This window comes from Ambystoma mexicanum, chromosome 2q (genome assembly GCF_040938575.1).
Source record: "Ambystoma mexicanum isolate Mex_15411 chromosome 2q, UKY_AmexF1_1, whole genome shotgun sequence".
NCBI classification, from domain to species: domain Eukaryota; kingdom Metazoa; phylum Chordata; class Amphibia; order Caudata; family Ambystomatidae; genus Ambystoma; species Ambystoma mexicanum.
This window is the reverse complement of record NC_090924.1, coordinates 1,038,846,559-1,038,870,153: the sequence shown is the minus strand read 5'-3', so window position 1 is coordinate 1,038,870,153 and position 23,595 is coordinate 1,038,846,559. Positions and strand designations below refer to the sequence as shown.

Genomic DNA, 23,595 nt, shown 5'->3' with positions numbered 1-23,595 from the left:
TACACTATTAATGGATTTGTGCATAAAGTAAAATATACATTTTTGTGCAATGTTGGTTAGAGTTATGGCCATCGGTAATCAACATGATTGGAAGTCTTGCTGGACTTTTAACACAAGTGCTCATGTTTAATATAAGCAATATAACATTTATTTTCCAAGCAAAGCATGCAAATGTTCCTGACTAACAATGGACTAGTATATTATGAAAACATACTAATATTGTTCACCAGCATTGGTGCAGTGTGGAGTCTTAATTGAAACCAGACTAGATTACCATGGTACAAGTTTGGTGTCAATTACCTTTGCTTTACCATGAATAAAAACAGCATTTATTGCTCTTGAGAAGAGGGACGAACCAGTGAAGATAGTCAGTGGATACGCTATTTAGAAATTAAAGGACAAACGCTGTGTAGCTGTATTTGCTTTTTCGGTGGACTATTTTCAATTAATATTTACATTTCTTAAAGAATTCTGCAGAGTTTGTAGGAGGTTGATGATACTTGTGTAAGCGCACCTACATTGTGCTTGGAAATATATTTGTTCACAAAAATTACATATCAGTTTTAATGTTCCCTTATGATAAGAGTAGCAAAGGACAAATAGGAAAGTTCCTTTGCATAAATCTGTATGAAGGGATCAATATATTTGACTCACGAGGTTGACTTGTATTAGTTCTCATTTCTAGATGACTGGTGTGGAAAAGTCAAGCATTTGAATTGATTATCTTTTTCGAACTGTAAAGTTAATTGATTTTCTTTTTCTTTTTGGTAGAAAGGATTTGATGTATTTAATGCGCTTGATTTGATGGAGAATAAAACATTCCTTGAAAAACTCAAGTTTGGAATAGGGGATGGCAACTTGCAATATTATTTGTATAACTGGAGGTGCCCAAGTATGGAAGCGGAGAAGGTAAGAGCAATATGCACAACGTTTTCAGAATGTGCCAAAATTCAAATGTAGGTTTACCTAATAGTAGCAACTCGTCTATATTTGGTAGATATGAACCCTTGCCTAATTTGCAGACCCTCTAAAATGTGACCTTGAGAGATCAACTGAAAGTTGGGAAAATAATATGCATGACTTTTGTAATGCGTTGTCTGGTGTTCTATAATAATGTGTGCTTTAGAAGAAATATTTGCCATAAGAAATGTCTTGATTGGTCCTTGTACTTTGGCATTATTGCGACAGGATAAGTATTTTAAACTTCGTTTTAGAATCCAGTTTAGACGCCTTTTGGGGTTTCCCAGTGAGTTAAATCATGGAACCTCAGATGTGCCACATGACTTGCCAGCATTGGAAAGAAAATTAGGTCTTGAATTGAAATCTTGCTTTAGTAATAGGAGTAATTGCCAAAGAAGGAAGTACGCAATTAAAAACTGATTTCTGATTTTTTTTAAACCTGCAACAATATCTTTCAATTCGTGATTGTCTCTGAATTATTTTGACTTTACTTAAGCAGTTGCCCCCTCCCATGCAGACTGTCCAAGGCCATAACAGATCAGGTTTGTGATGGACTTTGTTAAAGTCCCAAACACTGCTACCTCCCAGTCTGCATTGGGGGAGACTATAGCTATTAGCTTCTCGGCTAGCATCTGGCTTGCTAATAGTACTGTTATCTATTTACACAAGAAGCCGCATGCACTGAAAATGCCAGCTGTTTCACATAAAAAATGACTAAAATCGATGGAAATGGCAGAGGGAGCTGCTGTATTTCCACTGGCAGCCCATGTGGAGAGCAGTGAGGGAGACTGGGCCAAGTAAGGGGCCATATGGTAGAAGGGGAACCAACAAAAAGCAGTGCCAGGGTTCACCGGGAGAGCTGCGTTGTGGGGAGGAAGGTCCAAGAGCTATGAATGCAGATCATTAACAGTGGGTAATGCCTTCTTTCCAATCCAGCTCACTGGCTCAGGGACGACACTCAAGTGATTATTAGACAGTTGTTTCAAGAAATGTAACTGTGCGCATTAACAGTTTGAGAGCACTCACATAAATTAAGCAATGAAAAGGTGAGGCATTATCAGGCCTGATAGTTGTTGTAATATATGTATTGTACTAGTGTGGAATTCTACTGCTGTAGAATTCCACACTTGCTTCATTGGTTGTTTACTTACATGTTTAACGTTCCGTATTCCATGAGCTGACGGTTGGAGGAGCTATGGAGAGGTGAAGGCAGAGTCCTGCTGGGCTCAGGTTGGGTACAATAAAGAAGTCACTTCTACCACCAGGGTGTGTCTTCCTTATTACACTGGTGACGAGTGTAACCAACCTGCCCGACCCACATGCCTTGTCCAAGTCAGAGGACCCACTGGTTGCAGTGCTACCTGACTTCCTGCGTTGTGTAGACTCCTGGCTGGCTGGGGAGCGGTGAATATCCGTGGGGTGAGGTGCCCACCCCGCCAACTTTGTCAGCGTTGTGCCGACCTCCCGTTGTCTGGAGGAGTGAAGTGTCAGCAGAATAAGGGCGGTGCGAGGTCCCCGCCGTGTGAGGTGCCCCCCCCCCCCCCGCCAACGCAGTCACCGTTGTGCTGATCCTCCTCCTGGCTAGGGGTGAGCGGAGCATCAGTGGCCGACCCAGCTCATGTAGTGCAAGGTCCCTGCCGTGTGAGGTGCCCCCCCGCCAACGCAGTCACCGTTGTGCTGATCCTCCTCCTGGCTAGGGGTGAGCGGAGCATCAGTGGCCGACCCAGCTTGTCCAGTACACACAGCGGAGCGTTTCAACAGTCTTTGCAGGCATCCACTCCGGCGTGCTGAGAGGCCTGCGCTCCCCAGCCGGGTCGAGTGCGGTGCCGACTGTCAACACAGCTTCTCCAGAGCTCACAGCAGAGCGTTTTCTTCGGCATTGCAGGTATACGGATACCGGCGTTCTGGGAGGCCTGCGCTCCCCGGTCCGGGTCAAGCGCGGTGCCGGGAGCTTCAGCGTTGCGCCGAGTGCGCATCAGGTGAGAGAGAGGAGCTCTGTCGCCTGCTCCTTCCTTCCCCGCCGCGACTATAGCAGACTGTTTTCTTTCCATAGTCGCACTGAACAGAAAAGGGGAGGAGTTTGAGGGACTGGGGAGCAGCCAATTGCTCTCCCTCCTCCTAGCATCGAGGTCCCTGCAGGGGCGTTTCTCTGTCTGTGCTGATCGTCCCAGTGCCTCCTCGAGAGTGTTAACCCTTACTGGGTTCAAAGGAGAGATTCCCAGCGCCAACTGCAGTGACTTTGTTAGTCGAGCTTGTCACCGTCAATTGTGACAATTTTAGCATTGTGGGAGCAGATTACTCTTTGGGATTGCGTCCTGTAGAAGGCAATAGTAGAGAGTAGTCCATTGCTAACCTAAGCCAGTCCAGCGTGTTACGTGTCAGCCAACATGCAGCACAGCAATGCACGCCCACCCCCTGCTTTTCTGCCCAACTGCCCAATCCCGGTGAAACAACTATTGCATGGGATTTGTGGGTTGATACCTTCAAAGTGTATCTCAGGGATGCTGGTGGAGCAAAGCTCACGGACGATGATAAGGAAGCTGCCCTGTTAAATTGCCTGGGCAGTGAGGGACTCAGAGTATTCAGGCATCTCCCTGGTCCCAATGTGCATGTACCCTGCCCTGAGGGTGGAGAAGGGGGTGATGCTGCTCAGAAAGTGGTACTTGCTTATGAGACTGCCCTTGGCAAGTTGGAGGCGCGTTTTGGAAAAAGGGCCAATGTGGTACTGGAAAAGTATCATTTTTTTCTCTAGAGCACAAGGAACTGGCGAGAGCATGGATTCATATATAACGGCTCTTCGTACCTTGATAGCTACCTGCAAGTTCACAGGTTCCATCGATGAATCTATCAGCGATCAAGTCATGATGCGGTCAAGTGACTCCAGAGTCAGGGAAAGACTATGGCTAGAGAAGGACCCACCTTTGGAAAAGGTTATCGAGATATCACAAGCTAATGAGGAGTCCAAAAAGAGTGTTAAGGAAATGGCGGACAAGGGAGAGGTGGTGCATGCGGTGATCCCCCGTAGGGCCGACGATGTTGGAGGCAGATACAAGGACACCAAGGGGATGCCCGGGTCGAGGGAGGTGTGCAAGAAGTGCGGTTTGTGAGGACATTTGGCAGGGTCAAAGGAGTGTCCTGCCTCCAATGTGGACTGTAGAAGGTGCAAAGGAAAGGGGCACTATGCTCGCATGTGCAGGAGTGCTGGTCCTAATAGAGAAACCGTGAGGATGGTGGATGCTAATAATGATGGGGAGAATGTGACAGTGGTAGGGTATGTTGGTTGCTCTGAATCCGTGGTTGAGGGTGTGAGAGAAGGGTTGTTGTTAAGCGTGGGCTGTGGGAGGAAAAGTGCTTGGGCCACACTTATGGTCAATGACACGCCCATAGATATGATGGTGGACACTGGGTCTCCTTATACTATTATTTCTCCTGAACTGTACGTTTCTAAGTTCCAGAAGGAGGTGTCTGAGTTGTCTCCTTCAGACATCAGTCCATGTACTTATGGCCATGTCCCCATTAAGGTTCTGGGGTTCAAGTGGGTCACCGTGGAATTTGAGGGACGCAAGACCCGGGGGAAGCTTTATGTGGCCCACAAAGGGGATCCTGTTGTAGGATGGGATGAACAGGCAGCTTTGGAAATCGAGATATGCCCTGGCAAGGCTATCCAGGTGTTGAGTGTGAGTGAGGATAAAGGGTGTACTGAATTCGCCTTACGGCTGACTGCGGAAGACCTTGAAAGCAAGCTTCCCACTGTTTTCACTTCCAAGTTGGGTAAATTGAAGGGATTCACCCACAAGATAGTCCTGAAGAGAGGTACCGTACCCAGTGTTCCTAGAGTCAGGAGGGTTCCCATGGTGGCTCGGGATGCGCTAAAGAGTGAATTGGCCAAGCTCATGGAAGCCAGGGTTATAGAAGAGGTGGAGTGTTCCGAATGGTTGGCCACGGTGGTGTTGGCTCGCAAGGCTGATGGTAGCATGAGGATGTGCGTGGATCTTAGGGACTTGAACTCTTGCATCTGGGTGGATAGGCACCCCCTGCCTAATATCAACCAAATGCTCTCTTTGGTGGGGGGGCTTCTTGTTTCTCCACATTTGATCTCTTCCGCTTACCACCAGATAGACCTACATGTTGAGTCTCGTCCACTCACCTCTTTTGTGACCCCGTTTGGTGCGTTCCGTTTCTGTAGGATGCCTTTTGGTTTAGCATCCGTGTCCGCGGTGTTTCAAAGGGTAATGCAGAAGCTACTTGCAGGCATCCAAGGGGTGGAATGCTTCCAGGACGACATATTGGTCTGGGGCAAGTCTCGCGCCGAGCATGATTGTAGGGTATTGCAAGTTATGGAGGTTTTGAGAGCAAGTGGTCTCACTGTCAAGCTAAGCAAGTTTTAGGTGGGTGTGCCCAGTGTGACTTACCTCAGACATACACTAGATGCCAAAGGTATCCATCCCAAGGAGGACTTAGTGAAGGTGTTGAGGGATGCCCCTTCTCCAGTGTACCAGGAACAGCTGAGTTCGTTCATGGGTCTTGCTGAATATTATAGCCGATTTGTTTCTTCTTATGATGACAAAACTGTCAGCATGAGGTCCTTGCTCAGGAAAGGTGTTCATTTTGTGTGGTCCGAGCAGTGCCAAATTGAATTTGTCGACTTAAAAAGAGAAATTGAGCAGGCTCCTTCACTAGGTTCTTTCTCCCAAAGCAGGAAAACTGTTCTTACGGTTGACGCAAGTGAATACGGGATCAGGGCTGTGTTGGAGCAGAAGGATGGCGGTGAGTTCCGCCCCATTGATTTTGCATCCAGGATACTTAGAGATGCGGAACAGAGATACGCAGTCCTAGAAAGGGAGGCGTTGGCTGCGGTGTGGGCCTTGAGATATTTCAGGACCTTTTTGTGGGGGGTGGAAGACACCCTTCGCACTGACCATAAACCATTGGTGCATGTTTTCACTACTAAGGGCTTGTCACATGCGCCTCGTCTAGAATCATGAGATGGATGGCTGACATGAGTGAATTCAACTTCAAGATTTGAGTATGTTCCCGGGGTGAAGAATGCTGTTGCGGATTGTTTGTCGCGTTTTCCCTATACTGGAGGTGTCGATGAGGTTCACGATGTGGTGGGTGACGAGTGCACTTTGGTTGCAAGTATTTTTCCTGCAGTTTGTGAGCAGGTGTGGAGCGAGGAGTGTTCTCGGGACCCCATGTTGGTTGACATCCGGGTTGCTCTTAAAAGTGGGATCCTGAGTGAAAGTTTGTCCAAGCTTTATGGTCATGTTTGGCAGGAGTTGTCGGAGGGTCCTTGGTGTTTCCAGGGGCCTGAGGCTGATTCCACCTGAGTCGCTTAAAGGGAAGCTTGTAGCGTTGGCTCACGAGGGACATGTAGGGAGGTCCATGACCAAGAGAAGGTTGAGAGAGGTGTACTGGTGGCCTAGGATGGATGGTGACGTTAGAAGAGGTGGTTAAGGATTGTGAGGCGTGTTCGGTCAGTGGCAAGAGTAAGGTTCCTTCTCCCCAGCCCATTTACCCCATGCAAATTCCTGAGGAAGTGTGGATCGAAGGTGGCAGTCGATATAATGGGCCCTATGGACGCCTTGGGAGGTGGTCTCAGATTTATAGTGGTCATGGTGGACTATAAATCCAGATGGGTGGAGGCTACTGTTTTGTCTACCGTGATGGCTGAGAAGGTTGTGGAGTTTCTTTCTACAGTATTTGATAGGGAAGGTGTGCCGGCTGGTATTGTTATGGATAACGGGGCACAATTTGTATCAGACCATATGCAGTAGTTTCTGAGGAATTTGGGAATTCACCACCATAGGGTCTCACTGTACAATCCAGAGGCAAACGGTCTTGTGGAGCGCATGAATTGTTTTGTGAAGGGTGCCATACAGCTAGCCCTTGCTAATGGTCTTCCATGGAGGAGTGTAGTCTCTGAGGCTCTTAAGGCTTACAGGTTTACCCCTTCAGCTCTCACGGGACATTCCCCATTTGAGCTGATGCGGGGAAGGAAACCTGGCTTGAAAAACTGAGGGTCCCTGCCTTGGGTGGTGGTACTCGGTCCCAGGTTGACATGCATGAGGTGTTGGATTGGGTGCGTCACAAGCAAGCAGCTTTCTTGCAAGAGAAACTTACTCGCAGGAAGCCCATGTCGGTAAAGGTAGGGGACCGTGTTCAAATCAAGAGCCCGAGGTTTGTGGCCAAGGGGAATAGTAAGTACATGCAACCCCGAGTGGTGATTAGGACGAGTCGAGTCTAAGTGAAGCTTGATGATGGATCTAGGTGGGGCCTGAGACGGGTGGTCATTGTGGAAAGGGACCAAGAGTCTCATGGCGGAGGTGAATCTATGGACGCCAGTGGTGGCGGGAGTCATTCTGGGGTGGTGACTGTCTTTCCATCTGGTCATTCCCATGCTGAGGAAGTAAGTAATTCCAATCCTGATTCACTTTCCGTGGGTATTGGGATGCCATCAACCTGCCATGAGCTTGATGTGCATTCAGTTCCTGTTCAAGGCACTGTTGTTGGTGGGAATGTTGAAGGACATACGGAGTTGGCCACCTCAGGTGTTACGGTTCCCATTGAGTTCAACGGTCATCCTGTCAGGGAAAGGAAACTCCCTTCTAAATTTAATGATTATGTTTTGGGAGCCATTGTAGAATAGTTAGTGTTTCTTCCTCCTCCTTCCTTTCTCTGTTCTTTTTCCTGGATGGTTGTGTGGGGTGCGTAGTGATGAGTGTTGTGAATGAGGGGTGTGAGTGTGTGTTTTGTTTTGTGAGTTAAAGGGGGGAGAAGTGTTGTAATATATGTATTGTACTAGTGTGGAATTCTACTGCTGTAGAATTCCACACTTGCTTCATTGGTTGTTTACTTACATGTTTAACGTTCCGTATTCCATGAGTTGACGGTTGGAGAAGCTATGGAGAGGTGAAGGCAGAGTCCCGCTGGGCTCAGGTTGGTTACAATAAAGAAGTCACTTCTACCACCAGCATGTGTCTTCCTTATTACAGTAGTGCCCCGGGCTAACGTTCAGGCCCTCACCGGGAAGGGTTTATTGCTTCCCAGCATTCTTTTCCGGGATGCTCGTAGATTTATTTATTTTTTAAGTTGTAAAACCGTGTGGTTGCCATTTCTCAAATACAAAAAACCCTGCAAAACAAGATGGCCACCATTGACAAGGGAGAAGGCAATTACATGTAGTCCCTTCTCCCTTTCCATGGCAGCCAATGCCTCGGTGGAAGCGCTGAATCACAGAGTCCAGGTGCTGACGAGGAAGCAGCAGATATGTGGGGTGGGTGGGGGAGTGGGTGAGGGAGTTGGAAATATAGGGTATGAGGGAGCTCTTACCTGTGGCCCAGCAGGGAAGATGGCGGCCTGCCCTTCTTAGAAGGCTTTGCAACTCAGGCTTTACCATGAGGCAAAGCCCTTGTTCGGAGCTACCTGATTGGATGAGAGGCCCCCTCACCAGGGTGCTAATTCTAAATAATATGTTGATTCTAGAGAACACTCAACTCAACAGTTGCAGCTTCTTTTCTCAAAAGCAGAGCTTTATGCAGTAGGTTCTTAATCTAAGCAAATTACCTTTGCTGCTCATAGTCCGTAAATGCCCCTCTGCGGTGCGTAAAAAATGTTGCTGTAAACACTGGGAACATCAAAGATGTTCATATTGCCAGTGGCAAAAATTAAAGTGACTTGGCAAATAAATGGCAACTAATTTTGCATATGTTTGTGTGAAGCCATCACAAATCGGATTCTGAAAAGTCAAATCAGTGCGTGGAAATCATTTTTAATAACATGACTTGGCCACCTTACCATTTCAAGTTGTTGCTTGTTATATGTATATAGTATTTGGGCAAGTCACACGTTGCACTATTTGTATAGGGATGCGTATGCGAGCAGCATCACTAATGTTCCATTCTCTGTTTTTTTTCGAAACTATCATTGCATTCTGATGGTGTCGAACTGCCATTTCTCCCTGTAGGAACATCTGTCTGGAAGATAATGGCCTAATCGAAGGTACTACACCTTTGCTAGTGTAATAAAAAAACGTTTAACCAAAAGAATCATTTCAATTTAAAATAGTGTCTCTCTATCTGACTAAACGTTGCTACATTTTTCTATTACTATTAATATTATTATTCAAAGGTATTTATTGAGTGTGATCCTAGCATAGGGAAGCAATTTAGGGTGAAAGAAGCAGAGAAAGAGGGAGCGTGGTGGGGAGGGGCTATTGGTAGCAATGGGTCTACGTGCAACCAAGGGGAGGAAAGGAGTGGGGTGCAGATCACTCCGTCTCAGGTAGGATGGGAAGTAGAGGGTGTTTGGAACTAACTGTTGCTGGCTCAGATGTATTGTCCGGGAATAATTAAGCATTTGTAAATCCAATAGTTCTGTCTATGCTATAGGTTGTCTAGTGTAAATGGCTGGGAAAAGTGCTTGTATTTATTTTGTACTGAAAAGGTGAAGACTAGTATCATGTTTTGTAAATAAAAGTTAAGGAATACTAGCAGTATGTTAATTTGTTGGGATAATTTGTCAAAAATGGTAACATGGAAGTTGTAATATTTAAAGAATACGGTGGGGACGGGTCTGACACAACAACGCCAAAACTGTTGTCCTTTCCAATGCTTTAACACATTTCTCCCTGATTAACTGTGATCTCTTTCTCAAATCCCTGGAGAAGTAAAGTTATGCTTTCTCTATGAATACATGTGATATATCAGTATTCCATTGTAAAGCTAAAATGTCGGCATTGCATTTGTCTAACTTTCCTTTATATTCAAATAGAATCAGGAGGTTATATTTGAATATTTTTTTCCAGCTGTTGGAAATCTCAGGTTAGGTTATGCTGATGTGCGAAAAGCTGTTTAGCTGAAATTAAGCTTTTATTTTACCTGCCAGGTAAACAGAAAGGCAGGGGTTCCATGTCTTCCAGATTTTGGGAACATCTATATGCAAAAACTGAAAATGTAATCTGGAACAATACATTGGGTCCAACATTTGAATATAGAATCAAAAATAGCAAAATGTATTTGCAATTCATGAAAAGAACACAATTAAATAGTACATGCAACCACACAAAATCAGTATAAATAGAGGGGGAAGTCATTCAACATCACATACATATTATCCAACAATACCATATACACAAAAACCACTCAACAACATTCTTCACTCATGGACTAACTCACAAACCCAGAACGTTGTGTGAGGAATCGCAACATAAATTCTGTAACTAAAACAAATGACACAATGATATGAATACATGTAGCCAACAGTAGAACACATACATTGAATTGTTGTAACTGTCTTTCAGCTTCTTCCAAAGCACTGGCCGGTTTTGACGTAATCTTCATCAGGGGGACAAAAGAAATCCTTAAAGAACATATTGGGAAACTGGAAGTTGCGAAACTCTGAGGCATTGTGTTGCAGTGATCTGGAATAATTGAAACCATACTTACAAATCGATTGGGGCCAAACAATTGAAAAGGCCTAAAAGGATGAACAGGAGACCAAAATTAATGGGGAACCCTGAGCAAAATGGAGTCATAACACAAATGTGCACGATTCAGAGGAACACCTGCTGCTCCAAAATGAAAGGGAAAAATGCTGAGCGCTACTCAAAGTGAGAATTAAAACACCTGAGGGAAGTGTAAAAGGCTGACAAGCAGTTGCAATCACCACAGTGACATACCCAGCCAATGGTGCCAGAAAGGAGAAATAAAAACCAAGTGAGTGGATGATGGATGTAAAAAATAGGGGCATGCTTGTGTACCTGGAGGGGCCATGCAGCGTGCTCAGGAATAGAGTAATGCATTCTCAAAGTTCAGTGGTGAGCGTACAGTTAAGGTACACACTAAACCACAGGGCATTGGCCACCATGCACACACGCAAGCTGATAAAAACATGCTCATTAGTAATACAGTGCGGTGTTCATGTACACTGTTCATGCCTATGTTCAAGCCAGGCCTGAAAAAATGTGGTAATGAAGGCTTAACGCCTACTCAATCAACTGGTACAGTGGGAAGAATGAAATGCATAGAGTGGATCAATGTGGAATACAAGGGCTCAACTGACGGTCACCAATATCATAGACAAGCCTGGGGCGTGGCCTGGTGCCCATGGAGTGAGGAGGCAGGAGAGCTGAGCTCCGGCCGAGATCCTGCAATACGATCCTGAAACGGTGGATAGAAGGCTCCACCAACATAAATAAAGTGACTGCAAGGAAGCAGAAGCGCTTCCCAACATTGCTCCAGCAAGCACGAGATAAATCGGATTAATAGGCGAAGAGCGTGCTCTCCCGAACTGGTCCCCCTGGAGCTGCACAAAATGGCGGCCGCAATCCGGAGCCGCCGCAGCTGAAGAGGGGGAAGGGCAGTGTGTCCCAACGATCTCCCCATGCGAGTAGCAGACTGGAGCAGTCCAGCGACAACCCGACCAGCAGACCCGGCACACGGAAGCGGGCAGGGAGAGTGAGTCCACCCTAGCACTCCTACACCACCCGAGACGCAGTGGCCGGTAGGCGAACGCCAGACAGCCGTGTGAGGAGACAGCAGGCCCGGCACTGCGACTGGAGCCGAGAAAAAGTGAGGCGAGGCACTCCTTGGAGGAACACAAGGCAAGCTGGAGAAGGCAGAGCACCCTGGAGGTTCGGAGGCGGCGGAGGAGACCCTCCCCCAGAGCAGCGGAGCAGAACGCCGAGGTGAGCGAAGCGAGGAGGGGCGAGGCAAAAGACTCTGGATGCCGACAGTGGGAGTGCGGACGACCGGAGGGGGCACACGACGGAGAAGCGCAACATCAGAAGACGACACTGGCGTAAAGAAGGTGAGGCCCTAACTTACGGGGTGCGGCAAGCTGCTATACAGAGAAAGTGGGCCCAACAGTGGGATTTGCCAGAAGCGAACACTGGACATTGGATTGCGAAGCGGGAAGGTGCACACCCGGCAGATTAGTCTGGCAAGACCTAGGAAGCACTGGGAACCCTGGGCACGGGACAACAAGCCAACAAGAGCAAGCAAACCCAACAAAAACGCACCACAGTAGGGGCGACGGACTAGCAACAAGGAAGCGCCATGCTAAACTAACCCCGGACGAAGCACAAGAAACAAAAGCTAAATATAATAGGGTGGGAAAGAGAGCAGGAACACAAGCAGGCACACAAACAAGACATTGGAAGTAATGCAAGAGACAAAACAAAGTAAATAACCCATATGTGCTCCATGAATGCAAAAACCATAGCCCAGCAAATGAGAACCAGAAGGCCAAACTAAAATAACCTATCACCCTAGGCGGATAAGATCCGACACAAACAACAAGGGGTGCAGGACAATCCTCCCACCCTGCACAAACGAGAAACAAGCCAAATGACGGCAGGGACGTCTGGGGCCCCCGAGACGCACAAGCCTAGCTACAAGTAAACAGGTTGTGGTAGAAATTAGGCTGGGGCTCAACCTGAATAACCACCAATCGGAGTGAGACACGCAAGCAGACTTTCGAACACCCAAAACACCAGAACAATATCATAGATACGACACAACGCCAAAATGTCATCCTCCCGTAATAAAGGGAAGACAACCATAATGGACTCGTTTGCTGCCACCAAGTCCCACAACACACCACAAAACGGGGAGCCCTGGAAATGGAACCCAGAAAGCAATGGAAGGGACTAATAAAGACAGTCAAGTACTAGAAGCCATAACTGCGCTGAGAACCTTCATAGATAGTAAAATTGAAGAGGCAAAGACCGACATGCAGCTAATGCGCCAGGATGCCCGCAATCTGGCAGGGAGGGTAACTAATGCAGAGACGGCACTTCAAGAAACAAACAACGTAGCGGACCTCAGAATCAGCGTAACAGAGCTAGAAAAGAAAGTGGCCACGCTGGAAGCAAGGTCCGAGGGTGCAGAAGGGCACGCAAGACGCAGCAACATAAGGATACTAGGGGTACCTGAAGGCACAGAAGGCCCAAACCAGACGGGCTACGTCGAAACTCTCCTACAGCAAGAAATCGGAGTGAGTCACCTAACACAGGACTTTGCTGTGGAAAGGGCTCACAGATCTCTCCAGAAGAGACCACTACCGGGCTCATACCCCCGCCCAATAATTGCAAAGATCCTCAACTTCCAGGACAGGGAGACCATCCTTAAATACTCCAGGGATGGATGTGTAATAGAATGCAACAACTCTAAAATAACCATATACCCTGACTACACACCAGCAGTATAAAAGGCGAGAAACTCCAATCAAGGCCAGGCTCAGACAACTCAACTTGAAATATATGTTACTCTACCCGTCTAGACTAAAGGTGATACATAAGGGATGTGCAATATTTCTAGAAACACCGGCAGCAGCCACCATGTGGATGGAGCACAACAGCTTGGCGGATGACAAGGAAGCGACCACTTGAACATAAGGAACAGCTCAAGGAAGCGACAAGACCACCGAGGGACACGCTCGGCCTCCCCAACTGAGCACACAGACCTAACCCACAGACCGATTAGTGCGGGCCTGTTGCCAGCACGAGACTACTCGCGCCCAAAACCCAGAATGGGACTAGACAGCACGAGGGCACCTGAGCACTGTATGTGGAACGCAGCCGCTGGGCGCAACAGTTTGGTTTATTTGTTACTCTTGTTATACTGTCTACACGCTGCAAATAAATGGTGGGAAGAGGGACAGAAAACTAAGAGACAATGGACCTAGGGATGTGTCCGACCTGGAAGAAGAACTAGCAACCTGGGAAGGCAAGCCATACGAAGGAGGAAGGAGGAAGTGGGAAGCAGACCAACGGTATGATCAGACAAGACCATGGCTACACAACTTAGAATAATGACATGGAACGTGAGGGGAATGGACTCATACCAGAGGAGAAACCGGATCACAACCTTCTTACAGAGAAAAAGGTATTGATAGCCCTACTCCAAGAAACACACCTCATGACAGAAGCCACATCCAAACTGAAAGAATGCAGGGGGTGGGGGCAGGGGCAAGGAGCACACTACTCTAAATACGCAAGAGGAGTATTCACGTGGGTGAACCCAGAGATACCATTCCAACTGCTAGGAACATAAGCTGACAAGGAGGGCAGGTACCTGGTAATGTGGGGTATGGTCGAACAAACCAAAGTATGCATAGTGAACTCCTATTTCCCCAACCATGACATACCCGCCCACCTCAAACAAATATGCACCAAAATGACACATCATAGAGAAGGCTTTTCTATATGGGGGTGGGGGGACTTCAATTGTGTAAAGGATGCGGCCCTGGACAGATCTGACTCACCACAGCACCAAGCAAACGCAACCTCACAGGCATTAAATACAATGGTTGACCACCTGGACATGGTAGACGCATGGCGGGCACTACACCCCACGGACAGATGTTACATTACTCTTCCCCCCACAGCCTATACACCAGGATGGATTACCTGTTTATTGACAGAGACCAAATACCACAGGTAGAATATGCGCAATACTTAGGCAGATCAATATCAGATCACTCCCCCCCCTTATCATGCAATGGAAAATCAAAGGACCCAGACCGCCCATCCCGCTGTGGCGCATGCCCGCAGAGGCACTCACAGATAAGCGTTCAAGGAAGACCTTGGGGACAAACTAGAGGAATTTGTGCAAATAAATAAAGGCGGCGTGGACAGGTGGGCCACACTATGGGAAACAATGAAAGTAGTGACACAGGGGAGGTAATAGCGTAAACAATTAAAAAAAGAACTTGAGGCCAAGGAAGAGGAAATAAAATGGTTGGAGGCCAACACCCAGTTCACTAGTGCAGACAAGATAAAACTGAAAGAGATTAGAGGCATGGGGAAGGCTATCCAAATTTGATTACACAACACGCACCGCCGGAGCACATAAAGAGGCAGACAAGCAAAGCAGGCTACTAGCCTGGTTGTGCAAGCGAGAGCACCCAAAGCACCTACCACATGAAATAAAAGGTGAGAGCGGGACAACACATAGGACACAGCAATCAATTAACGACACATTTGCCGCCTTCTACTCCAAACTCTATGACCATGACAATAGGGTGTCGGAAAAGGATATTAGGGACACATTAGAAGAAACAGGACTCCCCAAACTAAGCAAAGAGCAGAGAGAGGCACTAGACGAAGCTATCACCATTGAAGATGTAATGGAGGCCATCAGATCCCTAGTCACGTGTAAGACTCCAGGAAGTGATGGCCTACTGCCCGAATTTTATAAGACCTACGAGCCAACCTTAGCAGCACTGCTACACGAGGTATTTATGGAGGCGTTCGAGCTGGGGACCCTGCCGGAAAGCATGAGGGAAACATTGATAGTCCCGATACTCAAACCAAACAAACCCACAGAAGACTGCGATTTGTATCGCCCATTGGCGATGCTGAATTACGATAGTAAAATACTGACCTCCATACTGGCCAAGCGACTGGCGAGAGGAGTGGGAGCCCTGATTCACAAAGACCAAAACGGATTTGTACCCGGCCGCAATACAACGGCCAACCTACGCCGACTCCAACACATTATGGCACAAACACTAGAAAGCGAGGAACAGTTGGCAATATTATCGGTGGACGCAATCAAAGCGTTCGACTCCATATACTGGGAGTGGCTCTTAGAGGTATTGAGGGAGTACGGGTTCGGAGAGTGTTAGGCAGAATCCTGTGCAGTTCCCTTAGGGAACACTGCAAAAATATTAAGACTACAGGAGTAAGCAGTAAACCCAATTGGTAGCAGTCTGCACCACCCAGATTTACCTGGTACCCGTGGCTGAGCAGTCAGACTTCCCTCAAGAAGAGTAGGGCAGTATATAGAGTATACACAATAGGGCTAAAAACACAGTAGAGCAAACACTGACCAGAGCTTTGTATCAAAAGTATATAATTATTTAAAACACAGTTTAGGCAATACACTGCACTCTAAATCAAAATCAAGTTAAAACACAGTCAGGTAAAGTATAAACACCTCTCTTGATAACTATTAGACAAGTCAGAGTTAAAACACCACTATTTGTTAAAACAGATCTGAGTGCGCAACCTAGATGGCACTCCAATAGTTAAGTTAAAGGGAGAGTAAAAGGCAGGGCATAAAAATAAAACAGTTCCCAACACTTTTAGAAGTTCAGAGCAAGGGATTAAAGGCAGTATACACTGTAGAGCCAAAGTTCATAGGCCAGGCCCACTTTAAATGGAGCAAAGCGAAATGTGCCCAAGATCACACAGTTTAAAAGGCACTAAAAGTCTTTGCAGAATGTTCAAAAGAGGTTGGGGTGATTCAAGAAGTAAAGTTAAAAGGTCTGGGGCCAACCCAGTTGGAAAGCCAAGGATTTAAGGGTCACCTGTAGCAATCCGTGGAAAGGGAGGCCAGGCAGAACACAGTACCTTAAAGAGAGAGGAAGCTCCAGCGGTGGCAGTTGTTCCTGGCAGTGGTTGCAGTTCGTTGTTTCAACCAGGGGAAGAGAGGATCTCGTTGAGGAGGAAACTTGGAGTCGTTGCACTGCCCGGGATGGAACCAGCCGCGGAGTTTGTCGGTTAAAAGATGCGTTCCTTTTATTCACAGTCAAAGTGGTGAAGCTTGGCTATCCGGCCGCCGGGATGCTTGGCACGGGCGATTCGACCAAGAGTCGTCTTTGAAAGGCAAAAGGGGCAAAATGGTTGATCCCACCAGCTCAAAGGAAGAAGACTCGTCCAGCAGAAGATCTTCTCTTGTCGTTGGGAAAGTGGTGAGTTTGTTGCAGCAGGGCTCCACCAGTGGTGTCGTCGTTGCAGGTGGTTCAGCTTCTTCCCTCTTTGGATTCTTAGGTCCTGTGGCAACTTCTGAAGTTCCAGTCCCCCATTCAATAGCCTAGCTGTCACTCACACATGCTAAGTGGTGAGCCGGGCGGCTCACCACCGGGCCAATCAGAATAGAGTGTGACTTGGGTTGCTAAGGCAACGCAGTCCAGGGTGCCAATTCCCCTCCCCACACATTCTGTTGAACCCAGACAGAGTGGCACCATTTGGAGGACTTCTGTGGAGAAGCCCGCCAAAAAGTGGAACAAAGGACTCGGCCTTGGTTAGCGTTACAGAGACGGACACGAACGCCATTTTGAAAAGAGTTCTGGCAAAAAGACCCAACCGTTGATTTAATATTAAATAAATAAACCAGCGGTATCTTTAACATTGCACCAAAAAGTGGTGCGTTTAAAATCAATGGGAAAATCCCATAGGAACTATTCCGGTGGAATATTTTGCATGGTAACCACTGCCACCATCCAGAAACCCGACAAGGGGGGGACTGGACAGTGCCCCCTTGAAAACAGACCCAGGGGCAATCGAATTAACCCCTTCCAGTACTTCCACAATATGATGGTTTGTACTGGTTTTGTTCACAATTTTGGACTAGTAAAGTCAATGGTGACTTTACATGCCCTGGGAGACAGTAGTCCATCCCAGGGTATGGAGTCTGTTTGGGGGTCACTATCACACCCCTGTGTTACTGCACTGAGGGTGCTGTGTAACACATACACAAAAATACAGATGATACCCTATGGAGCAAAAGACCCCATAGCCCATAAGCACACAAAAAGTCAAAGACATACCTCAAATCAGGCCTAAGAGTGGAAGGAAAAGAGTCTCACTCTTAGCAGGAGAAAAAAACAAACCCCAAAAATCCAGCAAAGCTGCTGGGGGACTCGCTAGGTTTGGGAAATTAGTTTTATAAGAGAATTCTCCCTAACAGAGAGGGCTTTGTGAGATGGGTTAAAGTGATATACAACACCCCCAAAGCAAGAGTGAAGACTGTGAGTATGGTGTCACAGCCTTGGGCGATAGTCACCAAACAAGGTTGCCCACTATCGCCCATGCTCGTTCCTGGGGCTCGAACCAATAGCCATCTACCTCAGAAAGCAGCTCTTTGATGCAGGGATAAAGGTCGGAGGCAAATAAAATATAATATCCCTCTATGCTGACGATGTTCTCCTATACCTGAGGGACCCACACATCAACGCCCCAATAGTACTAGAGATACTAGACAACTATGCGCGCTACTCCGTGATGCAGTTCAGCAAACAAAAGTCATGCGCATTCCCTTTAGCAGGGCTAAGGCGGGTGAATGCAATAGACTGCCTGAAGTGGGAATCAGTTGGCAGGTAGAGGGGTTCAGGTACCTAGGGGTTAACATCAAACACACACCAGAGCTCACACACAAAAACAACACGGTCACTGTAAAGAACGGCCTACACAAATCTGAGGTTCTGGTCCAAACTGCCACTGTTCATGATGGGTAGAGCAGCGATTACCAAGATGATTATACTTCCGAGGTTCCTGTACAACTTCCAAAACGTATGTCACTATATTGGGCCATCCTTCTTCAGAAAGCTAGATGTATTACTTAGAGACTTCCTATGGGGAGCGGCCAGGTACAAACTGTCCCTAACCGTAATGACACTACCATACAAGAAGGGAGGGATACAACTACCAGACCTCGAGAAATATTACTTGGTGGCACAGCTTAGCCACGTAACGAGACGGTTATCAGACGAGACCACACCCGATACCAATCTCCTGCAGCAGTCGATAGCCTTGGAACCCACTAATTGACCTAGCACACACACCCATGATTGTAACCTTGGGTAGACAAGTATGGAACAGAACCAGAGCAGTGCTTCATCTGTGGCACCCCTACTCACCCGATACTCCGATGCTAGCGGACGTCTGCAGGGTGACTGCACATGTACCCATAATGAGAAAATTGGAATCGGTAGGCCTGTACACCTGGTGAGACATGTTCGACAACAGAGCTTTCAGAGATTTCAAAGCGCTACACATACAGGAGGGTCTGGCAAAGGGACAATTCCTATGGTACCAACGGATCAAACACACTGCCAAAGGAAAATGGGACACATGGCCAGAAGAACCAGCACCGAGCCCCATACTGGTAGAGATGTACAAGCTAAGTGATGGCTGAAGGCCTGTGTCCAGACTGTATGGTCAACTAACAGACAGGCCCAATCCCCGTAGCACCACATTGAAAGAAAAATGGGAGAAAGACTTAGGGGTCACAGTAACCGAGAAAGAATGGGAAAGGGCATTGATGCACCCAAAAGAGGTGTCCAGGAACCCTAGATTCAGACTAATCCAATTGAATGTCCTATATAGGACCTAAATGACACCGCTTAGAGTCGCAAGCTTCAACAAACAAACCCGGCCAAAATGCCCCTGGTGCGGAAATGAAGAGGCTGGCATAATGCATATGTTCTGGTGCTGCCCCAAAATACAGGGCTTCTGGGCTAAAATCGAGCGTACCTGCAGAAAAACGGGAGTGAACAGGTACAATTTGTCTCCAAAAGAGTGCTACTGGGCACATACCCCAGATAAAGCAAGACAAACCTTTAGTGAAACTAATGGACCTGGCGTGCATACTAGTAAAAAGGGCAATCGCAATGGCATGGAAAACACCCGGAGGACCACAATATATGCCATGGAACAAAGAACTGGAGAGATGGGCCGCAGCAGAGACCAAAGCTCGGAGCGAAGGAAACAAGGGGTCCGAGGACAATATAAGCGCTATGTTTGAAGCATGGAAGGCCCTAATTAGAGACTTGTTCCTCTCAGAAGACAAGTCCCCTGAAAAACACATAGAAACACTACACAAATACAACATAGCACAAAGAAAATACTGAAGGATCACCCGGTACAAGCACCTCCATAGCTAGTACTTTAACACCAGAACCACCATACCACCAGAACCGCAGCTGATACAAACTTATCTCAGCAATAAAAGACAGTACCTGTTGTTTGTTTACGGTTTAACTGTTGTTAGAAACTTATATCACAGTTGCTATAACATAAGTTGTTTACAATTATGCAGTAATTTAAAGATGTATGTTTGATAACAAATGCAAATAAAATACTTTAAAATAAAATCGGACACAAGCCATGGGGGAAAAATGTGATATAAAACCAGTGGTAATGGTGAAGTCCAAAGAGGATGTAAAATTAACCCCATGGTGGGCGCCAGTAGACCAGACACGCACCATAAACACTAGATGGGAAATACTGCAGTGGTATAGGGTGTACCCCATGCCTACCCTGGAAAATGATGGCTAATGCCTGCCCACTCACCACTCACACTCATAGAAAGATCCAAAGTTGTTCTTTGTAGGCTGGCTTCCTTGTTTCTGTACCACTGTAAGACCCTTGGACATTCTCAATACAAACCCACTTTAACTCAGTCACACTATGACCAAGCTCCAAAAGATGGGATACCAAAGGTGCATTAAGGTACCAGTGCAGACTTTGGAGCAATGCTCATCAATCCTCAAATGTACTTCCCGGGATGTTTTTCCCAAGTACAGCTTTTGGCATGGGCAATAAATACCAAACGCAACATTTTTGCTTTTACAGGTGGTAAAGGTACGCAGTTCCCATGTTTTACCCACACTTTCAAAAGACTGGATCTTGATGGATGATTTGCAAGCTGAACAAGAGGTGCCTGGATAATGCCCCACCACAGGTCGTTGATACACATCCACAATTTTTGGTGTGGGATGGCGTGTCTTTCTACTTGCCCTTGTTAAACTATAAGGCTTCTCCGGCCTTGTATCGATGGAAGACAAAATCCTCCAATGTTTCAGAATCGTGCCATGGATAGCTGTATTAAATTGACAAATCGTGGTGGCACAGATTGATTTATCTGCATTTCTCTCTCTTGTCATGGGAGTATATAAGGTCTCCTGATTGGTGTTGCGAGTTCTTTAAGACCATGACGAACCATTCCTTTGGGATAACCTCTCTGGATCAGCCTTCTCTGCAGGATGTCTTGATGTTTGTTAAAGTTCAACAATGTGGTACAGTTGCGCCAAAGGCTCAAAAACCTACCATACAGGATATTTTGCTGTTCGCTCTGTGGGTGCTGACTAGAAAAATGAAGTGCGACATTGCGTTCCGTCCTTTTGCGAAAATGTTATGTCTCAAGGACACCATTCTGGTCAAAAATTCTGAGATCAAGGAATGAAATATTGGACTTGGAATACTCACAGGTAAAATGTAAATCAAGGTCAACATTATTGATCCATGTGAAAAACTCAAGCAGCCGTTCAGATGTGTCAGTCCAAATGAAAAAATATATCATCAATATAACAAAGATACATAGAGATGGCCTGTTGGAATGGGTTGTCATTGTTGGGGATAAAGGTCTCTTCAAACAAAGCCATATGAAGAATGATTAAATTCGGAGCAAAAGTGCATTGAAAATAGTAGCCCTCTTTATACATCAAGAATCTGTTCTTAGGTACTACTTCAGCACAAGCTGTCAGATAGTCAGTGCGCGCATTATGAGGAAAGGGACATCTCTTTAGCCTAATCTCAAGACTATGTATGGCTTTGTCCTGGGTAATGTTAGTGTACCCAGGACAACTAAGGATACCCAGGACAACTATGGATATTGCACCTCAATATCCATAGTGTCCAGAAATTGTGTCAAGGGGTAGAATGGAGTATTTCCCACAAGGTTAATTTGCCCGGGTATCGAGTAGAAAAGTGGGAGTGGAAACAGCTAGTGGTTTGTTGTAAAAGTCGAGATACTTAGAGGCCCCGGGATGTACCCACAGCTGGATACAATCCGGCATGCCGGTGGGTTGGTGGTATTTGTATGAATTTTGGTGAGGATATAAAATTAAGGTAATTTACCCTCCGATGCATTAATGAAGTCATATTCCTTCTTGGACAAACGACCTTCATGGAACCCAAAATCACTTAACTCGAGTATCTTAAATTTAACCTCATCAGAGGGATTGCCATGGGTTTTATCATAATGGCCTGGTGTATTGAGGAGCCGGTAAACTTCCTGGTCGTATTTATCGGCCCCTTTTAATAACTATCGAGGTGTCCCTCGATAGGGAGCCGAGAGCCTGAAATTCCATTAGCTTCTTGTTTGGTTGGACCACTGTGAGGATGTTGATTACCAATTTTGTCGAATTCTGTCAAGACCAGCTTTTTAAAAGTTAAAACTTCTGTGGGCATATCTTCATTATTTGGAGTAAATGTAGATTAGTCCGTTAGTTCAGTAATGTCCGGTTCATGATCCATTTCTCGATCAGAGAAACAAGTTCTGCCGAAGAAATTGTTTGACGTCAGTGGTGAGCAGCATAGAACTTGGAGTCTCGGTGGGCACACATGAAAGGCATTGTCTAAGCATAGCCAAATCATCATCAGTCAGATTACGTGAAGATAAATTGAAAATAGGTATAACAATGTCTACCAATGGTAGGCTCGCCTGTCGGTTTGGAAATCTTTGAAGGATTCCCAGTGAGAGGTGGCCGCTGGTTGGAAAGACCCATGAGGGGCTGGTGCCTGTTGAAAGGACCTGCAGCTGCACATTTTGCAATTTTTGATTCTATATGTAAGTTTTGGATCCACTTTATTGTTCCCGATTTAATTTTCAGCTTTTGCGTATTTCACCTACAACACTTTTGCATGCTGAGTTGTTCATCGCTGCCATTTTATATTTCTATTGTTATTCTCCTCCTGATTACAATCATAAGGGAAACACATCTGTGTTGGATCATGTGCTGTAAGCAATATCAGTTTTGCTTCCCACATAACTGTTGAATTATTGTATTGTGTAGTGTTGAAAATATCACTTAAGTTTAAGGCTAGCAGGCTACACATGAACTGTTTTATCTTGGCCTGCTGCTAGCCCTTGCTGTAAATCTACATGTACATTGTTAATGAGAATTGGAGCCTGCACCAGCCGGCTCTAGGTAATTTTCTTGATATTTTGTTTATCATTTTAACTTACTGTTAAATCATACATGTAATTAATCTGAACCGATATGTATAATTTTCTTATAAATTTAATTTTGCAACAAAGGTCTTTAATATAAAACACACACACACATAGTGCCCTTCAAAGTGTCCTACTCGCACCTACTTTCAATTGACCATGTGTCTTTAATCTTCACAGACCATATGTTGTTTTTATTTGTGATACATTTTAGAGACCATTTGGCACAATTCTCTTAAATAAAATTGAGCATTCATTTAGGCTCTAATAGATAACTACTTATTAAGGCAATTGCAAGAGACAGAGGTGTGTGAAATACTGGACAACAATCAAAGTGACTAAGCCTCGCATCATGATGAATGTTATCACCTAAAACATAGTTGTCAAATAAAAGGACTAACCGAAAAATGTGTAAGAAAGCAGTTACACACACTCTGCATAGTCTACAATATCCTATTTATAAGACAAATTAAAGGATAGTTCCGGGACTTTTGTTTTATTGTTCCTATGGTTCGGCCATGTGTTTTTAAGCATAAATCGGTAGATCGTAGAAAACTTTCCTATGGACCTTACCCGACTTTTCGTCCATTAACGCACTCGAAAACATCCGCCATTTTATGATAATCCTATCATTTCCCCCCATCGCCCTGGCTCACCTGCTTTTGCGGCACTAAATCAAATCCCCCGCCCCTGAAACGGACTTGATCAAAACATTCATATTCCCCGCCTCTATCCGTGACGTGACTGAGCTGCGTAGGCAAACGCGCCCAGGCGTCTTCTACGCGACTCCACACAGAACCAGGAAATCAACACAGATGAGCTCACACAACACAGCGCGCCACAATTGGGAATATGAAACTGTACTTTTAAATTAAACCGCAAGATTGTAAAT

At 46.1% G+C, this 23,595-nt stretch overlaps 1 protein-coding gene across 5 annotated transcripts in view; it reads left to right on the top strand.

The window, feature by feature from the left end:
* NMT2 (N-myristoyltransferase 2) overlaps positions 1-23,595 on the top strand; it is a 1,164,729-nt gene that overhangs the window by 1,066,929 nt on the left and 74,205 nt on the right. For all 5 annotated transcript variants that reach the window (XR_011303356.1, XM_069648400.1, XM_069648401.1 and 2 more), the window contains one exon: positions 772-909. Coding sequence is in view for 4 of the 5 variants with exons in the window: in XM_069648400.1 (XP_069504501.1) it covers positions 772-909 (138 nt within the window). In the remaining variant the exon portion in view is untranslated. The remainder of the gene's footprint in view (positions 1-771; positions 910-23,595) is intronic.